Here is an 18,190-nt window from a genome sequence, read left to right on the forward strand (position 1 = left end):
TACCACCTGTCTTTTAGATATTGTCATTCCATTTTAAGTTAGGAGTTCTAATGGTAATAGTACACCATCTGTTTGATAGCAGGAGAGCTGCTGTACTGACGTTGTCTCTCCAAACAGCAGATGCCTTCAGAAGGGATATGCCAGTCCTTTTCTCTCCACTGCACTTTATGTAACATCTACTCTAAATGTTAATGGAAAATCGAATAAAAACAATTTTAAAAATGTATTACGTTTTCGCCCGGCTAAAGTAGACAAGATATGTAATTACAGCTGGGTATTTGCTCAGCAACACTGGTAAGAAGGCAATTTATATTGTTGTATCCCCTAAAATTAAGTATGATTTATTTATATATAAATACAGTGAGGGAAAAAAGTATTTGATCCCCTGCTGATTTTGTACGTTTGCCAACTGACAAAGACATGATCAGTCTATAGTTTTAATGGTAGGTTTATTTGAACAGTGAGAGACAGAATAACAACAAAAAAATCCAGAAAAAACGCATGTCAAAGATGTTATAAATTGATTTGCATTTTAATGAGGGAAATAAGTATTTGACCCCTCTGCAAAACATGACTTAGTACTTGGTGGCAAAACCCTTGTTGGCAATCACAGAGGTCAGACGTTTCTTGTAGTTGGCCACCAAGTTTTCACACATCTCAGGAGGGATTTTGTCCCACTCCTCTTTGCAGATCTTCTCCAAGTCATTAAGGTTTTGAGGCTGACGTTTGGCAACACGAACCTTCAGCTCCGTCCACAGATTTTGGGATTAAGGTCTGGAGACTGGCTAGGCCACTCCAGGACCTTAATGTGCTTCTTCTTGAGCCACTCCTTTGTTTCCTTGGCCGTGTGTTTTGGGTCATTGTCATGCTGGAATACCCAACCACAACCCAATTTCAATGCCCTGGCTGAGGGAAGGAGGTTCTCACCCAAGATTTGACGGCCCCGTCCATCGTCCCTTTGATGCAGTGAAGTTGTCCTGTCCCCTTAGCAGAAAAACACCCCCAAAGCATAATGTTTCCACCTCCATGTTTGACGGTGGGGATGGTGTTCTTGGGGTCATAGGCAGCATTCCTCCTCCTCCAAACACGGTGAGTTGAGTTGATGCCAAAGAGCTCGATTTTGGTCTCATCTGACCACAACACTTTCACCCAGTTCTCCTCTGAATCATTCAGATGTTAATTGGCAAACTTCAGACGGGCCTGTATATGTGCTTTCTTGAGCAGGGGGACCTTGCGGGCACTGCAGGATTTCAGTCCTTCACGGCGTAGTGTGTTACCAATTGTTTTCTTGGTGACTATGGTCCCAGCTGCCTTGAGATCATTGACAAGATCCTCCCGTGTAGTTCTGGGCTGATTCCTCACTGTTCTCATGATCATTGCAACTCCACGAGGTGAGATCTATTATATATTATTATAGATCTTGCATGGAGCCCCAGGCCGAGGGAGATTGACAGGTCTTTTGTGTTTCTTCCATTTGCGAATAATCGCACCAACTGTTGTCACCTTCTCACCAAGCTGCTTGGCGATGGTCTTGTAGCTCATTCCAGCCTTGGGTAGGTCTACAATCTTGTCCCTGACATCCTTGGAGAGCTCTTTGGTCTTGGCCATGGTGGAGAGTTTGGAATCAGATTGATTGATTGCATCTGTGGACAGGTGTCTTTTATACAGGTAACAAGCTGAGATGTTAGAGTGTGCTCCTAATATCAGCTCGTTACCTGTATAAAAGACACCTGGGAGCCAGAAATCTTTCTGATTGAGAGGGGGTTAAATACTTATTTCCCTCATTAAAATGCAAATCAATTTATAACATTTTTGACATGCATTTTTCTGGATTTTGTTGTTGTTATTCTGTCTCTCACTTTTCAAACAAACCTACCATTAAAATTATAGACTGATAATTTCTTTGTCAGTGGGCAAACGTACAAAATCAGCAGGGGATCAAATACTTTTTTCCCTCACTGTATATCATCTACTTGAAGGTAAACAAAGGCTGAAACAGATGTTTATTGTCACGATCGTTGACACATGATGAAGCGGACCAAGGCGCAGCGTAATAAGCGTACATACTTTATTTGTACTGAACACGACACAAAAACAATAAACAACGATGCGTGACGTCCTGAAGTTATACACAACACAAACCTTAACGGAACAAAATCCCACAAACCCGAATGAAAAACAGACAGTTTAAATATGGCTCCCAATCAGAGACAACCAACGAACAGCTGACACTCGTTGCCTCTGATTGGGAGTCACTAAGGCAAACATAGAAAACAACAAACCAGAACCCCCAACATAGAAACACACCACATAGAACAAACACACCCTGGCTCAACAACTAGAGTCCCATTGCCAGGGTGTGACATTTATTGTTGGAACATTAATTTAAAAAAGTTATTCCTGAAGTGCCTTTAGGCCAAGTGAATTTTGACAGGGCTTTTTCCCCTATGGAACATAAAGTCTGTGCAGTACTATACATGGATTCAACTGGACAGGGCATGGGCCGTACACGATTGGTGATATAAGGGACATTATTAATATGCAAATCCCTATAAAATATGAATCAGCTTATTAGAAAGCCACCGTGGCGTGTGGCTAAGTGACAGTGACATGAGCACAGCGAACAGGGAAACGAATTGATAGAACAGGGGAGTTGATCCCGGAAGCACCAGAGGCACCCGACGCATCCGGGTCCCCACCCTATTGGGACTCCATGGTCCTTTCTGCCTTGGTTCATTGGTGTCAGCTCTCTGAACATCAGCAGGGACCACCAGGATCTTAGAGGGGGGGATACAGTACTGACTTCGGGTCCCCACCATATGGGAACTTCGCGCCCCTGTAGGTGCCCCTCTGCCTGGTTCATTGGTGTCCGCTCCATGAGCATCAGCTGGGACCACCAGGACCCTAAACTCAGACCTCTGGGGGAATGTGATGAATGCAGAGCGGGAGGACACAGTACTGTAGCTCAGTGTACCATGTTAAAACCCTGCAGTCAACTGCAAATGACAGCCTGTCACTAATTCCCTACACCTCTCTCTCCCCCTCCCTCTCCCTCTCCCTCTCCCTCTCCCTCTCCCTCTCCCTCTCCCTCTCCCTCTCCCTCTCCCTCCCTCCATCTACCAGGACTACAGAGTGAACATCTTCCTCCGTCAAAAGTGGAACGACCCCAGGTTAGCGTACACAGAGTACCCCGACGGTTCTCTGGACCTGGACCCCTCTATGTTGGACTCTATCTGGAAACCTGACTTGTTCTTCGCCAATGAGAAAGGGGCCCATTTCCACGAAGTCACCACAGACAACAAGCTGTTAAGAATATTCAAGAACGGCAACGTCCTCTATTCTATACGGTGAGTGTGTACAATATGGAGCACACTAACACCCTTTTCACATTATACTAACTTAACCAAACTGTCCTGGCGCTGATATTTCCATCAACTGTTGTGGATTCATTACCAGGCTAGCTCAGTACAGTTTGGTTTAGCTCGGCTCGGTTTGGATCAGTAGTGTGAAAAACCCTCAAGAGATGTGGGCCTAACCATCATCAAATGACCATCTTACATTGATACATCAAACAAGCTCCCACCCACTCAAATGTTTTATCACATAATCAGCCTATAGGCCCTTCTAATGGCCCAACGCTAAACATCAATCCACTACACTCTTTAGAAAAAAAGGTACTATCTAGAATCTGATAGGGTTCTTCCGCTGTCCACATAGGAGAACCCTTAGAAAAAGCATTTTTGGTTCCAGGTAAAACCCTTTTGGTTCCAGGTAGAACCCTATTGGGTTATTTGTGGAACCCTTTGCCCAGAGGGTTCTACATGGAACCCAAAAGAGTTCTACCTGGAACCTGGAACTAAAAAAGGTTCTCGTATGGGGACAGCCGAATAACCCTTTTGGAACCCTTTTTTCTAAGAGAGTACTGACAAAAATGCTCTGCCACACCATCAATCAAGCTCGGACACTTCTCATCTTCTGTCGTTAAACATAAAGCCATAGTGGGGGGTGTCACAATGATGTGTAAATCTCAAGGCGGAGCGGTGAATTGCTGGCAGCTTTGAGTCGATGGTACCAGTCGGGTTGAGTTATGGAGTTGTGTAGTGGCGGGGCTGTAGAAATGCCGCAATGGAAGGCTGAGAGGATATGACATGACGGAGCGGAGGGATCCCCTCGGAGGGATCCCCCTCTCTCTCTCTCTCTCTCTCTCGCTCTCTCTCTCTCTCTCTCTCTCTCTCTCTCTCTCTCTCTCTCTCTCTCTCTCTCTCTCTCTCTCTCTCTCTCTCTCTCTCTCTCTCTCTCTCTCTCTCTCTCTCTCTCTCTCTCTCTCTCTCTCTCTCTCTCTCTCTCTCTCTTCTCTCTATCTCTTTCTCTGTCTCCTGACTGCTCATCCCAACACAGAGCCCACAGTCTCTGAGGAAGGCATTGGCCTGTCTTGTTGTTTCTATCCTCTTTGGTTTTTCACCAGCGGTTTACAGCACTGCTGGTTTACAGCACTACTGATTCACAGCATTACTGATTCAACACTGAGCCAAGTTCACTTGGTACTTGACAGTATTTGTCCAGGCATGATACATGTGAATGTACTCTCTTAGAAAAAAGGGTTCCAAAGCGGTTCTTCGGCTGCCCCCATAAGAAAGCCTTTTTCGTTCCAGGTAGAACTCTTTTGGGTTCCATGTTGAACCCTCTGTGTAAAGAGTTCTACATGTAACTCAAAAGGGTTCTACTTGGAACCAAAACGGTTCTACCTGGAACCAAAAAGGTTTCTTCGAAGGGTTCTCCAATGGGGACAGCTGAAGAACCCTTTAAGATAGCACCTTTTTTTCTAAGAGTGTAGGTTAGCAGAAATCCTGCTAACACTTAATGTGATGGGTATCTTCATAAAGGACTTCAAAACACATTCATAACCAATACTTAACACATTCATAAGGCACGTGATAATGGTGATGAATATGCAAAGGCGTTATGAATGCCTAATGTTTAGCCCCTTTCAAGTCAAACGATACCTATGCCTTATAGTTGTGATATATACTCAAATGTTTTTATTTTCTATTGTCTATCTGTTTTTACAGATTGACATTAACCCTTTCCTGTCCGATGGACCTGAAGAACTTCCCCATGGACGTACAGACGTGTATCATGCAGCTAGAGAGCTGTGAGTGAAGCACTATAGTATTACTGTAGTAATACTGCAGTATTTAGTATATTATCCACCCATTATAGCCCTGTGACTGCAGTATCCATCTGTGAGTACAGAACAGTACCATACAGTTCATTCAAAGTATTCAGACCCCTTCACTTTTTCCACATTTTGTTACGTTACAGCCTTATCATAAAATGGATGAAATCATTTATTTTCCTCATCAATCTACACACAATACCCATAATGACAAAGCAAAAACAGTTTTTTTTAATGTTTGCAAACTTATACAAAATAAAAAACAGAAATACCTTATTTACGTAAGTATTCAGACTCTTTGCTATGAGAATCGAAATTGAGCTCAGGTGCATCCTGTTTCCATTGATCATCCTTGAGATGTTTCTACAACTTGATTGGAGTCCACCTGTGGTAAATTAAATTGATTTAACATGATTTAGAAAGGCATATACCTGTCTATATAAGGTCCCACAGTTGACAGTGCATGTCCGAGCAAAAACCAAGCCATGACGTCAAAATAATTGTCCGTAGAGCTCCGAGACAGGGTTGTGTCGAGGCACAGATCTGGGGAAGGGTACCAAAAAATGTCTGCAGCATTGAAGGTCCCCAAGAACACAGTGGCCTCCATCATTCTTAAATTGAAGAAGTTTGGAACCACCAAGACTCTTCCTAGAGCTGACCGTCTGGCCAAACTGAGCAATCAGGGGAGAAGGGCCTTGGTCAGGAAGGTGACAAAGATCCCGATGGTCACTCTGACAGAGCTCCAGAGTTCCTTTGTGGAGATGGGAGAACCTTCCAGAAGGACAACCATCTCTGCAGTACTCCACCAATCAGGCCTTTATGGTAGGGTGGCCAGACGGAAGTCACTCCTCAGTAAAAGGCACATGACAGCCGCTTGGAGTTTGCCAAAAGTCAACTAAAGGACTCTCAGCCCATGAGAGACAATATTCTCTGGTCTGATGAAACCAAGATTGAACTCTTTGGCCTGAATGCCAAGCGTCACGTCTGGAGGAAACCTGGCACCATCCTACAGTGAAGCATGGTGGTGGCAGCATCATGCTGTTGGATGTTTTTCAGCGGTAGGGACTGGGAGACTAGTCAGGATCGAGGGAAAGATGAACGGAGCAAAGTACATCCTTGATGAAAACCTGCTCCAGAGCGCTCAGGACCTCAGACTGGGGCGAAGGTTCACCTTCCAACAGGACAATGACCCTAAGCACACAGCCAAGATAACGCAGGAGTGGCTTCGGGACAAATCTCTGAATGTCCTTGAGTGGCCCAGCCAGAGCCCGGACCTGAACCCCATCTAACATCTCTGGAGAGACCTGAAAATGGCTGTGCAGCGACACTCCTCATCCAACCTGACAGAGCTTGAGGATCTGCAGAGAATAATGTGAGAAACTCCCCAAATACAGGTGTAATAAGCTTGTAGCGTCATACCCAAAAAGACTCGAGGCTGTAATCGCTGCCAAAGGTGCTTCAACAAAGTACTGAGTAAAGGGTCTAAATACTTTTGTAAATGTGATATTTCAGAGTTTTTTTATTTAAAAAACAGTTTTTGCTTTGTCATTATGGAGTATTGTGTGTAGATTGATGAGGGGGAAAAATCGATTTAATCCATTTTAGAATAAGGCTGTACCGTAAAAAAATGTGGAAAAAGTGAAGGGGTCTGAATACTTTCAGAATGCACTGTATATTATCCACCCATTATAGCCCCGTGACTGCAATATCCATCTGTGAACATTTGGAATAAAATGATGTAAGATGTTCAGATTGACCAAAATAAGCTGTTCATCTTTTTGTATCTTTTTCATCTGACAGGAGGGCCCTTTTTCTAGTTCCAGCAATAATGAGGTCACTGGTAAAATAATCTGATGATAAGATGTGTGGTAGAGAGAGCGTGGGCATGGGTTTACCTGGGTAGGATAATAATACCTTGTCATGCAAGTGTGGGTGGTATGTCCTCTTGTGACCACACAGATGCACCAATGTAGGCTCTCGCTTACACACACACACACACACACACACACACACACACACACACACTGCTGACCTAATACTCCAGGCTCTCTTCCTGCCTGGACTGTCTCTATGGCTGTCACGATCGTCTAAGGAGGAGGACCAATGCGCAGCGTTGAAGGTGAACATATTTATTAATGAATGATCACACGATCAAAACAACAGACGATAACGTGATGTCTACGGTTTAACACAAAACCCAAATAAGAACAAGAAACCACAAACAATGAATGCCTAACGGCTACCTAAGTATGACTCCCAATCAGAGACAACGAGCTACAGCCCTCTCTGATTGGGAGCCACCCTGGCCAACATAGAAATACAACGACTAGAACATAAACAAATGAACACCCTGGCTCAACATACGAGAGTCCCCAGAGCCAGGGCGTGACAATGGCCTTGTGGAATGGACTCATTCAGGCCAGTAGGCCAGTGGTTATTGACTATGAAGGCTACCAAAGCTGTTAGCGGAGGGTTATTAGCAAATATTTAGATTTGCAAAAGACTGCACTTCTAATAAGGGAGGACATGTATAAGCAAATCAAGTGCCAGCTGAATATTTGCATATAAGGAGCATAATTATTGGAAAATGTTTATGGGGTAATCTTCAGATTGTCCTTGAGTAAAACATCAATATCTAGCTGCATATATATATTATATATAAAACATCAAAAAAAAATACTGCGCAGATACACACTGCATACTACTCACAGACACATAAGGCAAAGATTATTGTGATCATTGCATCCACTTCGCTTTGGATAAATGCGTCTGCTAAATGGCAAATATTATATACACTTCTTTCGCATAGTATTACTACATAATCGTACCCATATTTTGACCCGTAGCACTTGTCCATTTACTGCAAGTGAATTTAAAGTCCCAATCACTCCGTCCATCAAGATGAGCTTCAATTTGTGAGTGGGATTCCTACACCAGAAGTAAATCCCTGTGGACCATCAATTGCTATGCATTCCCCATCTCTCTACAGTGCACCCCCCTGTTAGCTTTAACCACATGGAGTAAAGGAAGTGCTCCGGTACCTTGTTAAAGATTTGTGGACTTGAGGAGACACAGCACTGGATGTGTCCACTAAAAGTTGTAGCAAATTGGCAAATACTTACATTTGCACAGGGGCCCAAGTGTGTCTCAAAAGATGATAATAATTCATGCCGATTGCTGCTGTGTCGCAGCTGCAGAGGCTTTTAGCTGGGACATCTCTGTCTCTGTCCCCCCTCGCTCTCTCGCTCTCTCTCGCTCTCACTAGTCAAAACATGACTGTGATAACGCCAGTCACAAGATAACACTTTACTCCCACAGAGCTAGCAGCAGTGGACACACTGTACCCACTAAACTAAAGCCTGCTCTGCTCAGCCAGCCGCTGAATGGCTTGGATCAGACATGCCAAGCACGTTAACCCACAGAAAATAATGTAGACACACTCCAATCAGGAGGAATTGGAGTCAATGACTATATATATTGAAGAAATACAGAGGGAGCACATATGATATAATATAAATAATTTATTGAGTAGTTAATGTATTAACATTCTGTATTATGTGATATAACTTGGTCTGAACTTGAATTGACTCTGAATTGACTGTATTTTTAATAGGCAAGGGACTGTGTTGAGGAAAGCATATAATTAGAAAATGAAATTTAATTTCACTTGGGTATAGGCACAGGTTAGCATACATGGCCAGATGTGGGAGATATAGTGGAAGAGACTGCAGTGAGTGGGAAGAGAATCAATGTCCACCAGCAAGTAGGAAACCCTCCTTTATGTCTCCCTTCATTACCTACAAATTAAATATGTTCAGAGGGGCGGCGGAGGGTGGATTAATTGATATTAATAGTAATGACCATGCTAAATGTCCCTCGTCCTCCCCTCCGTTCCTCCCACCCCATCTCCTCCCCCCTTTACTCCTCTGTCTCCCTCTGTCTCCTCTAACTCTCCCATCTCCTCCCACTCCTCCCTCTCCTCCTCCTCTCACCCTTTCTTAACCCCGTCTACCCTCTCCCCTGGACGCCTCTCTAACATGTAGAAAGAAGTACAAAATGGACATAGAGAAGAGAAGCTATAATTACATGGCGCACCATCATTAATTTATTTATACATTTTTACACACCCTGTCCTTTCCAGTGCAGTTGCGGCCCGGGGGATAGTTACCATGGCGCTGTACTGTTTAATGCTTGGGGAGATAATTTGTCTTCATTTGTACGGCCTCGCATTATTTCGTTATTTTATGTACCACAGTTGGTGAGGCCCTTCTGGCTGGCTTGAGTTCAAAGTGAAAGGGGAATGATGTTGATAGGTCGATGCCCAGTGTCTGGAATGGAGGGAAATATAATAGATAGATACTTTATGATGGGTTATGTAATGTCATTATGAAATCATAGCAATTATAATGAATGGTTATGATGGTCGGTCTGTTGGGGTACTGTAGCATCATTTAGAACTTATGCATGGCCAGTATTTAGCCCAATAATTTAATAAATTATTGGATTTATATAGCGCTTTTCCAGATGCTCAAAGTGCTTTACATAGAGAAAACGCTCATAGGGGAAACTCACCTCGTCCACCACCTAAGACGTAAACTGGCATTAGAAAATAAGCCATTAGTGCTAACCAATACTAATGTAGGAGTAGAGGAAGTTCTGAGTCGTGTTGCGACTACAGTACAGTGACTCATACTGCAGAGGCTACTTTGACTCATCTCATCTCCCAATATTAACCAAAATGTCTGCGCTGCCTAGTCTCCTGGGCTGGTGTACTGCATCATGGGATACTTCGGGTTAAAGATAAATAGCCTACATGCAGGGTTAAGATATATTCAAGATGCTTCTATATCCAGCTGCAGATATTTCTTATTTCTCTTGATTATTCAACTCTTGTTGGTATCTTTTAGTGTCCTTACATTCAAAGATATTTATTTTCCTACTGGAGACAGGATAGCTTTTCATCTTGCACAATAGTGTATACCTGTTAGAATGGCTGTTCCCTATAGCGGGCTGATGGACACAATAGGGGATGTTAATGCTTCAAATGGAAAGAGGTCATTAGGATGACTAGTACTCAGTTAACTGAGACCTTATTCAAAGGAATAAACTAATTGTTCCTTTTGACCCCATTTCAAGGTCACAGTTTACATTTATTTCCTGAGATATTAGCGTAAAGTCAACATTACATTTTAGTCATTTAGCAGACGCTCTTATCCAGAGCGACTTACAGGAGCAATTAGAGTTAAGTGCCTTGCTCAAGGGCACATCGACAGATTTTTCACCTAGTCGGCTCGGGGATTAGAACCAGCAACCTTTCGTTTACTGGCAAAACGCTCTTAACCACTAAGCTACCTGCCGCCCCCTAACATGGCTTTAGAATCAGACCCGTTTTGTTCATCTGATGAGATTAGAATAATTTCCATCCCTCCTCCTTTCATGTCAATCACTCCATTATCTGTAAGGCATCAGTCATACATTCAATCCTGAGAAACCAATCATCATTGCCTGAATGGATAAATCCAAGGTTTGGATTGGCATACTAAATAGCGGATTGGCCCATGAAGTCTGTTAGTGCTTATTCCTTTAGCACAAAAGACGGTGTGAAATTAACAACATTGATTCCTGGTTGATCTATTGAAATGAACAATTGATCCTTGATGCAGTGTAATCTATTGATATTTCATATATGATACAGTATATAACACAAAGGGTATCTGTGATATTTTGATCTTCCCATAAATAGGATCTTTCCCCAGGTGGAAATATGAAATGTATAAATCGTCAGTCGAATATGTATTTATAAAGGCTTTTTTACATCAGCAGTTGACACACAGTGTTTTTACTGTACAGTAACCCGGGCTATAGGCTATAGGCTATATTGTCTGATTGCATGTCCCGCCTCTCTTCTCTTCCAGTTGGCTACACAATGAACGACCTGATCTTTGAGTGGCAGGAGAACGGACCAGTCCAGATAGCTGATGGGTTGACCCTCCCACAGTTCATAATGAAAGATGAGACGGATCTGAGATACTGCACCAAGCACTATAACACAGGTAAGAGACAATGGGAGTGTTTGAGATCGAGTCCATTGCAGTCAGACTGTGCAGAATCACTAATCTACAAATCATCTTCCATCCCAAATTAGGCTACTATTTATTACGTTTAGTGAATATGCACAGAGCCTTCCTCAGGCTGTTCTACACATGCGCTGAATACCACTGGGACAGTGTCAAAAACAGTCACAGTTAGAGTTGAAAGATGGGACATTCATTGTGAAATCTAATGATGTTTTCATATGCCATCATCAATGCCAAAACAGTAAGGCCCTTTCACTCAATTCAAGATGGTTTCATATTCACAGACTGCATCTCATAACACAATTGCTGCAGGCTTTCACAGCTAACTGCAGTGCTAGATTAATCCTAGGCCTAAGTGAGGCCCTATTCAGCTTCTTTGGCTGTGTTTAGACAGGCAGCCCAATTCTGATATTTTTTCCACTAATTGGTCTTTTGACCAATCACATCAGATATTATTCAGAACTGAGCTGATTGGTCAAAAGACCAATTAGTGGAAAAAAGATCAGAACTGGGCTGCCTGTCTAAACGCAACCATAGACTTGTTTGCAGCCAGCCAGCCAGCCAGCCAGCCAGCCAGCCAGCCAGTGAAGTGCCCAGCGAAGTGAGACTCCAGTCTACCACAGCACTAGCCAGATTGAGGGTGTGTCCGAAATGGCGCGCATATTCCCTATATAGTGCACTACTTTTGACCAGGCCCTATTTCAGATGCAGCCTAAGTGTGACCTTATTCAGCCAGTGAAGTAAAGTGCACAGTGAAGTAGCAGGCATTGCAGGTTGAATAATGTAATTTCTTCTACCTGCATCTTTCATGGGCCTGTCATGTTCTTATTGCCAGCGCTAAGTCAGCCTTAGCACGCCCGCTTCCTCACTCCTGGCTAATCAGGATTATGTTGTGCTTCAATTAACCAGAGGGAGAAAGGAAACGAAGAAGTATTTTTAGATGACTGAGAGAGCAGCAGATAGAATGGAAGAGGCTTGGATGGATGGATGGATGGATGGATGGATGGATGGATGGATGGATGGATGGATGGAGGGATGGAGGGAGGCAGGGAGAGAGAGGGGAGAGAGAGGGAGGGGGGAGAGAGAGGGGAGGATAGACAGAGAGGGGGGGGGACAGAGAGGGGGGCATAGAGAGGAGGAGAGGAGGAGAGGGGGGACAGAGAGAGAGGGAGGGGGGAGAAGAGGAGAGGGGGGACAGAGAGAGAGGGAGGGGGAGAAAGATGTAGGAGAAGGAATACTCCTTATCGTCTGATAATTGAAAAAGCTTGTTTTTCCCTCCTTTGGCAACGTTAATTATATATGGAAAGCTCCTTGGTGCATGTTTAGGCTTCCATGGTTGTCACGTCAACAGTGTTTGGAGTGAGGCTGAAGCATTCCCATATCAATGAATGGTCTTTTGGCTGCTGACTACTTGAAAAGAGATTCCGTTTTAGTACCAGTATTGCTTTTTCTTTGGCAATTATAGTCCCCCAAAAAAAGTAAAAGCAGAAATTAATACATTTTGGATATCGCTATGGAATTGTTATTCCACTTGCTTTTCCCTCCATGGTAACAGTTTAATGTGCAGCCTTGGTGAACTGGTATACCACCAAACAGTCCCTAAACTAAAGCCCTCCTGAGAACTGTCAGGACCTCATTTTAAGTTCTTAGAAAAGCTTCATCGTTTAGCTTTGTTATATGCAGGAAAAAGCCAAAGTGTAGGCTTATTCTATGAATAGAGAGGGACAGAATATGCCTCTACACAGGCTGCTATTTTTAGAAGCTGTCAGCTCTCTGTCCTGTCTCCTCGCGTGGGGAAAGAGAGATGAGAGAGAGGGAGAGAAGTCAGGCAGGAAAGAAAGAGAGCACTCTGTGCTGGAGGAGACGGGAGGAGGAGGAGGTGGAGGAGGACAGGAGGAGGCATGTACCACTCCAGAATTTCTCTGTGTTTTCAAGACATGATCTGGAGGAATAAACAGTGGGAGAGTTATGTGTACCTATAGGTCGAGGGCAAGTCGAGTCACCAACATTCACTCACTTGCCAGGCGCGCAGGCACACAGTGAGAGAGTTAGAGAGCGACCGAGAGAGCGACCGAGAGAGAGCGACCAAAAGAGAGCGAGAGAGCGAAATCCATCCATCCGGTCACAACAGCCCAGCCTTATTGACTGAATTTGATTGACAGGAGGTCCCAGGATGTTCATGCTGAGGTCCCATGGGGGCAACCAACCGTCTGTCAAACACATTCCTGTGTGTGCCCCTCCACAACCCTCTATAATTGAATCAGGGCTTGCAAAACACCTATTGAATGGACCGGTCGATGGCGATGCACAGAGCACTGCATAACTGATTAAGGAAAATACCACATACCAGATAACTGATGTTCTGGTTGGGTTTAGAATGAAGGAGGAAAAGTGTTGTTTAGGAGAAGGACTATGTTAAATACCATTATCTGAGTGTTAGATCGAACTAAATGCACTTAGATCTGTCTGGTAGAGTAACAGTAGTGACCTTGGCAAAAACCTACACTACCTACCTTCACTTTTTCCGTTGCAAACCATTTAAAAATGTTTTGCTATGGCGTGCCCTAGTGAACACAACCCAGACGTCATTCTCCAGAGGCGTTCTTTCCCCCTCACCCATTGACATCTAAAGTGCCCCTGGTGAGATCAAACCCAGGCAGGATTTTACCAATCTCCCTCAGCGAGAGATATAATGCTTCAATATTACATTCTGTGGGGCCAGGCTTCACAAAAGGGTTGGACACACTCCCATAGGGTGCCATGGCCCGTAGCCAGTGTGCATTGCTGTGGAACTCTATTTATTTATACGATTTGAAGGTTTCAGTCCATCGAGCTCCAGCTGCACTGAGTGCCATTCCAACTGATAGACTGTACCTCCATCTTCTTTGAGCACCTGGTCTACACGGTGGTGATTCAGCTACCTGGTGTTGGATCCTATGGTCAGTCTCCTTTCCTTGTCTACATGGTGGTGATTCAGCTACCTGGTGTTGGATCCTATGGTCTCCTTTCCTTGTCTACATGGTGGTGATTCAGCTACCTGGTGTTGGATCCTATGGTCAGTCTCCTTTCCTTGTCTACACGGTGGTGATTCAGCTACCTGGTGTTGGATCCTATGGTCAGTCTCCTTTCCTTGTCTACATGGTGGTGATTCAGCTATCTGGTGTTGGATCCTATGGTCAGTCTCCTTTCCTGGTCTACATGGTGGTGATTCAGCTACCTGGTGTTGGATCCTATGGTCAGTCTCCTTTCCTTGTCTACATGGTGGTGATTCAGCTACCTGGTGTTGGATCCTATGGTCTCCTTTCCTGGTCTACATGGTGGTGATTCAGCTACCTGGTGTTGGATCCTATGGTCAGTCTCCTTTCCTTGTCTACATGGTGGTGATTCAGCTACCTGGTGTTGGATCCTATGGTCAGTCTCCTTTCCTTGTCTACATGGTGGTGATTCAGCTACCTGGTGTTGGATCCTATGGTCAGTCTCCTTTCCTTGTCAAGTTCCTAATAAAAGAGGATTTCATCCACAAGGGATTAACAATCTTCTTGGTTAAATAACGGTTAGATAGGTGGATTTAAATCTCTCTCTTTCTATTGCTTACACATCGGCATATAATGCTTATACAGTCAGCTAATCCGACTCAAGATATAATGCTTGTGTCACATCATACAGCCTGTTCTCCTCTGAAACAGTCAGCCAGCTGGTCCTACAGTACAGGTATAGGATCTTAATTTGATAACTTTTGTTGCTGCGAAATGAAGATGATCTTCATGATTTATATAAATTCACTGAAAACGCTCACTAACACATCGTTATATTAACAGTATTTCAGTTTTCATGTGCCTAATTTTGGCCAGCTAATAGCCTAACCACCGATCAAGCAACATTTTGGACTAAGCGATTAAATCCTGCTGCTGCAGGATAATTTTTGCTGCGACAATACTGGTCAAATTAAGATCCGACATCTGTATCTGGAGTAGCATAGGCCCTGAGCTCCCTATGAACCCTGGGTAAAACTCACTGGGGTGACTAATAAGGAAGTAAAGAGAGAGATGTATAGCAGCTATTTTGAAGAACTTGCAGTGATTGTGATAGCCTATGTGGTTGTTCATCTAGTTGAATGTACTGATTTATTAGTGGCTCTGAATAAGAGTGTCTGCTAAATGATTAGATTATGTAAATGTATAGTATAGATATTATGGTGTTTATATATTATTTTCCTCTATGGTTGCAAATGCAGCATACGAAAAGGATTAAACATACTGTAATTCAATCTAAGGGAATGTTATCTTCTTTAATGGTATAATGGAGGTTGTGTGTCATTCTGTGATGACGAATCACGACAACCAATGTCAAAAATCCCTCAATGTCTGTTTTGGTTTTGGTTTTATTCATAGTAGGTTTGTTTTGCTTGTTGTTTTTTCCCTCTGTGCTATGGGAGTGGAGCACTTGGATCCTGTCATCCCACCCCCAGCATCTGTTATTGTTGTAAATTATAACCAGGGAAGAATCATCTCCCTCTCTGTGTCTCATAATCCTTTTAAAAGGAAATCTGGCAAATAAATAGACGCAACTGATGCTAGTGGGGTGATATCCTAGATCTCTGCTGAGGCCCTGGAATGCAGTCAGTGACGATTCCCTATTGTTTTCAGAGGTTTTGCGGGTTCTAGTTCTATAAATATTATTACTAGAACTGATATTCCCATTCATGTTGATGTTCTGTGATAGGTGATAATTATCTTTCTATGGAGCTCAACTCACTTTGTTGGTTTAACAATATCCGATGCAGATGGTTGATAATCGGCATTGGAAATGTGTCAGTCTAATCAACAGAAACAAAATGTTTTCTTTTTACCAAGCGAGAGGAGGGGGTGCCGAGGTAGTGCTGCAGAAGCCATATGTGGTGGTTGTGTTTTGGTGCCAAGCATTGGAGCCCTGCCATGTTTGTTTGGTTACACTGTGAATGGCTGTACAAAACATTAAGAACACCTGCTCTTTCCATGACAGACTGACCAGGTGAATCCAGGTGAAAGCTATGATCCCTTATTGATGTCACTTGTTAAATCCATTTCAATCAGTGTAGATGAAGGGGAGGAGACAGGTAAAAAAAATGATTTTTAAGCCTTGAGACAATTGAGACCTGGATTGTGTATATTTATTGTGCCAAGTATGAGAGTCAAAAGTTTGGACACCAACTCATTCAAGGGTTTTTCTTTATTTTTACCATTTTCTACATTGTACAATAATAGTGAAGACATCAAAACTATGAAATAACACATATGGAATCATGTAGTTACCAAAAAAAGTAAATATCCAAAAATAAACAAATCAAAATATATTTTATATTTGAGAATCTTCAAAGTAGCCACCCTTTGCCAAGAGTTTAAAAACAACGTGCCTTTTGTTTTGCCTGTATTAAGCACACGTTTTAATCAGCAAGGGAGTCCTGCATAGCTATAAAACATGTTTTTTACAGATTGACCAATGGTGTTTACAGTTGAAGTCGGAAGTTTACATACTCTTAGGTTGGAGTCATTAAAACTCGTTTTTCAACCACTCCACAAATGTCTTGTTAAAAAACTACAGTTTTGGCAAGTCAGTTAGGACATCTACTTTCTGCATGACACAAGTAATTTTTCCAACAATTGTTTACAGACAGATTATTTCACTTATAATTCACTGTATCACAATTCCAGTGGGTCAGAAGTTTACATACACTAAGTTGACTGTGCCTTCAAACAGCTTGGAAAATTCCAGAAAATGACGTCATGGCTTTAGAAGCTTCTGATAGGCTAATTGACATCATTTGAGTCAATTGGAGGTGTACCTGTGGATGTATTTCAAGGCTTAAAGATTAAATGCATCAGTGATGGCATATTTTACCATAATGAGTCCAGTGTCTGAATAATTTGCTGTGGCAGAGAGGAGGAAGTAGATCTCTTCAGGGATTTGACAGTTTTACAGAATTTAGCCTGGTTCCCATTACAATCTGAAAGAGCGGTTTCATAATAATCAGATTTTCAGAATTTTATGTGTGCCATTCAGAGGGTGAATGGTCAAGACAAAATACTTAAGTGCCTTTGAACAGGGTATGGTAGTAAGTGCCAGGCACACCGGTTTGAATGTGTCAAGAACTGCAACGCTGATGGGTTTTTCACACGTAACAATTTCCTGTGTGTATCAAGAATGGTCCACCACCCAAAGGACATCCAGGCAACTTGACACAACTGTGTGACGCATTGGAGTCACCATGGGCTAGCATCCCTGTGGAACGCTTTCGACACCTTGTAGAGTCCATGCCCCAACGAATTAAGGCTGTTCTGTAAATTCAGTGTTTTTGTTTCATTGCATAGAATATGTATAGTTCTTAAGTTTACTGTAGATAATTCAACTCCACAGCCGTTTCTGAAGCCGTTGTGCTCAACTTACATTCACATTCACAGACATGAAAGTAATTGAATATCAAAGTCCAATCATCCAACAGGGTCTCTCCAAACATACCCTAGTCTCCGTCTGTCCATCTGTGACCCTCAATGAGGTCGAGGCTTTTCTTTCTGCTTGATTGAGATCCATACTGTGTGTGTGTGTGTGTGTGTGTGTGTGTGTGTGTGTGTGCGAGCGCTCTTTCTGCTTGATTGCCATCGACTTAGTGTCCAGGAGGTGTGCAGCATTTATCCCACAGGGGATCAATACTTCAATGGGATGGCGTCTGGGTCACTGTGGAGAGATAGACACTCTATCAATCAGCTCAGAGGAGATGGCACGGCTGGGGTCACACACTCACAGACGCGCGCACACACAGAGGCATGGATGGAGGCACTCACACAGGCACACACACACGATAGAGTTGAGCGCACTGCAGGCAGCGTTCGAGCGCTGACATACATACACACACTGATTTGATTTGGCCGATTGATCTGTGATGGCCTTGTCTGCCATGGAA

The 18,190-nt window shown here is 43.2% G+C and overlaps 1 protein-coding gene across 1 annotated transcript in view; it reads left to right on the top strand.

Annotated features, from left to right (window-relative positions):
- The window catches only part of glra3 (glycine receptor, alpha 3), a gene marked incomplete at both ends in the record, with an annotated part of 101,006 nt that overhangs the window by 61,827 nt on the left and 20,989 nt on the right, over window positions 1-18,190 (top strand). The window contains 3 exons of the mRNA XM_084188450.1: window positions 3,124-3,347; window positions 5,070-5,152; window positions 11,092-11,229. Coding sequence (XP_084044576.1) covers window positions 3,124-3,347; window positions 5,070-5,152; window positions 11,092-11,229 — 445 coding nt within the window. The remainder of the gene's footprint in view (window positions 1-3,123; window positions 3,348-5,069; window positions 5,153-11,091; window positions 11,230-18,190) is intronic.

This window comes from Coregonus lavaretus (genome assembly GCF_964263955.1).
Source record: "Coregonus lavaretus genome assembly, contig: SUPER_35_unloc_1, whole genome shotgun sequence".
NCBI lineage: Eukaryota > Metazoa > Chordata > Actinopteri > Salmoniformes > Salmonidae > Coregonus > Coregonus lavaretus.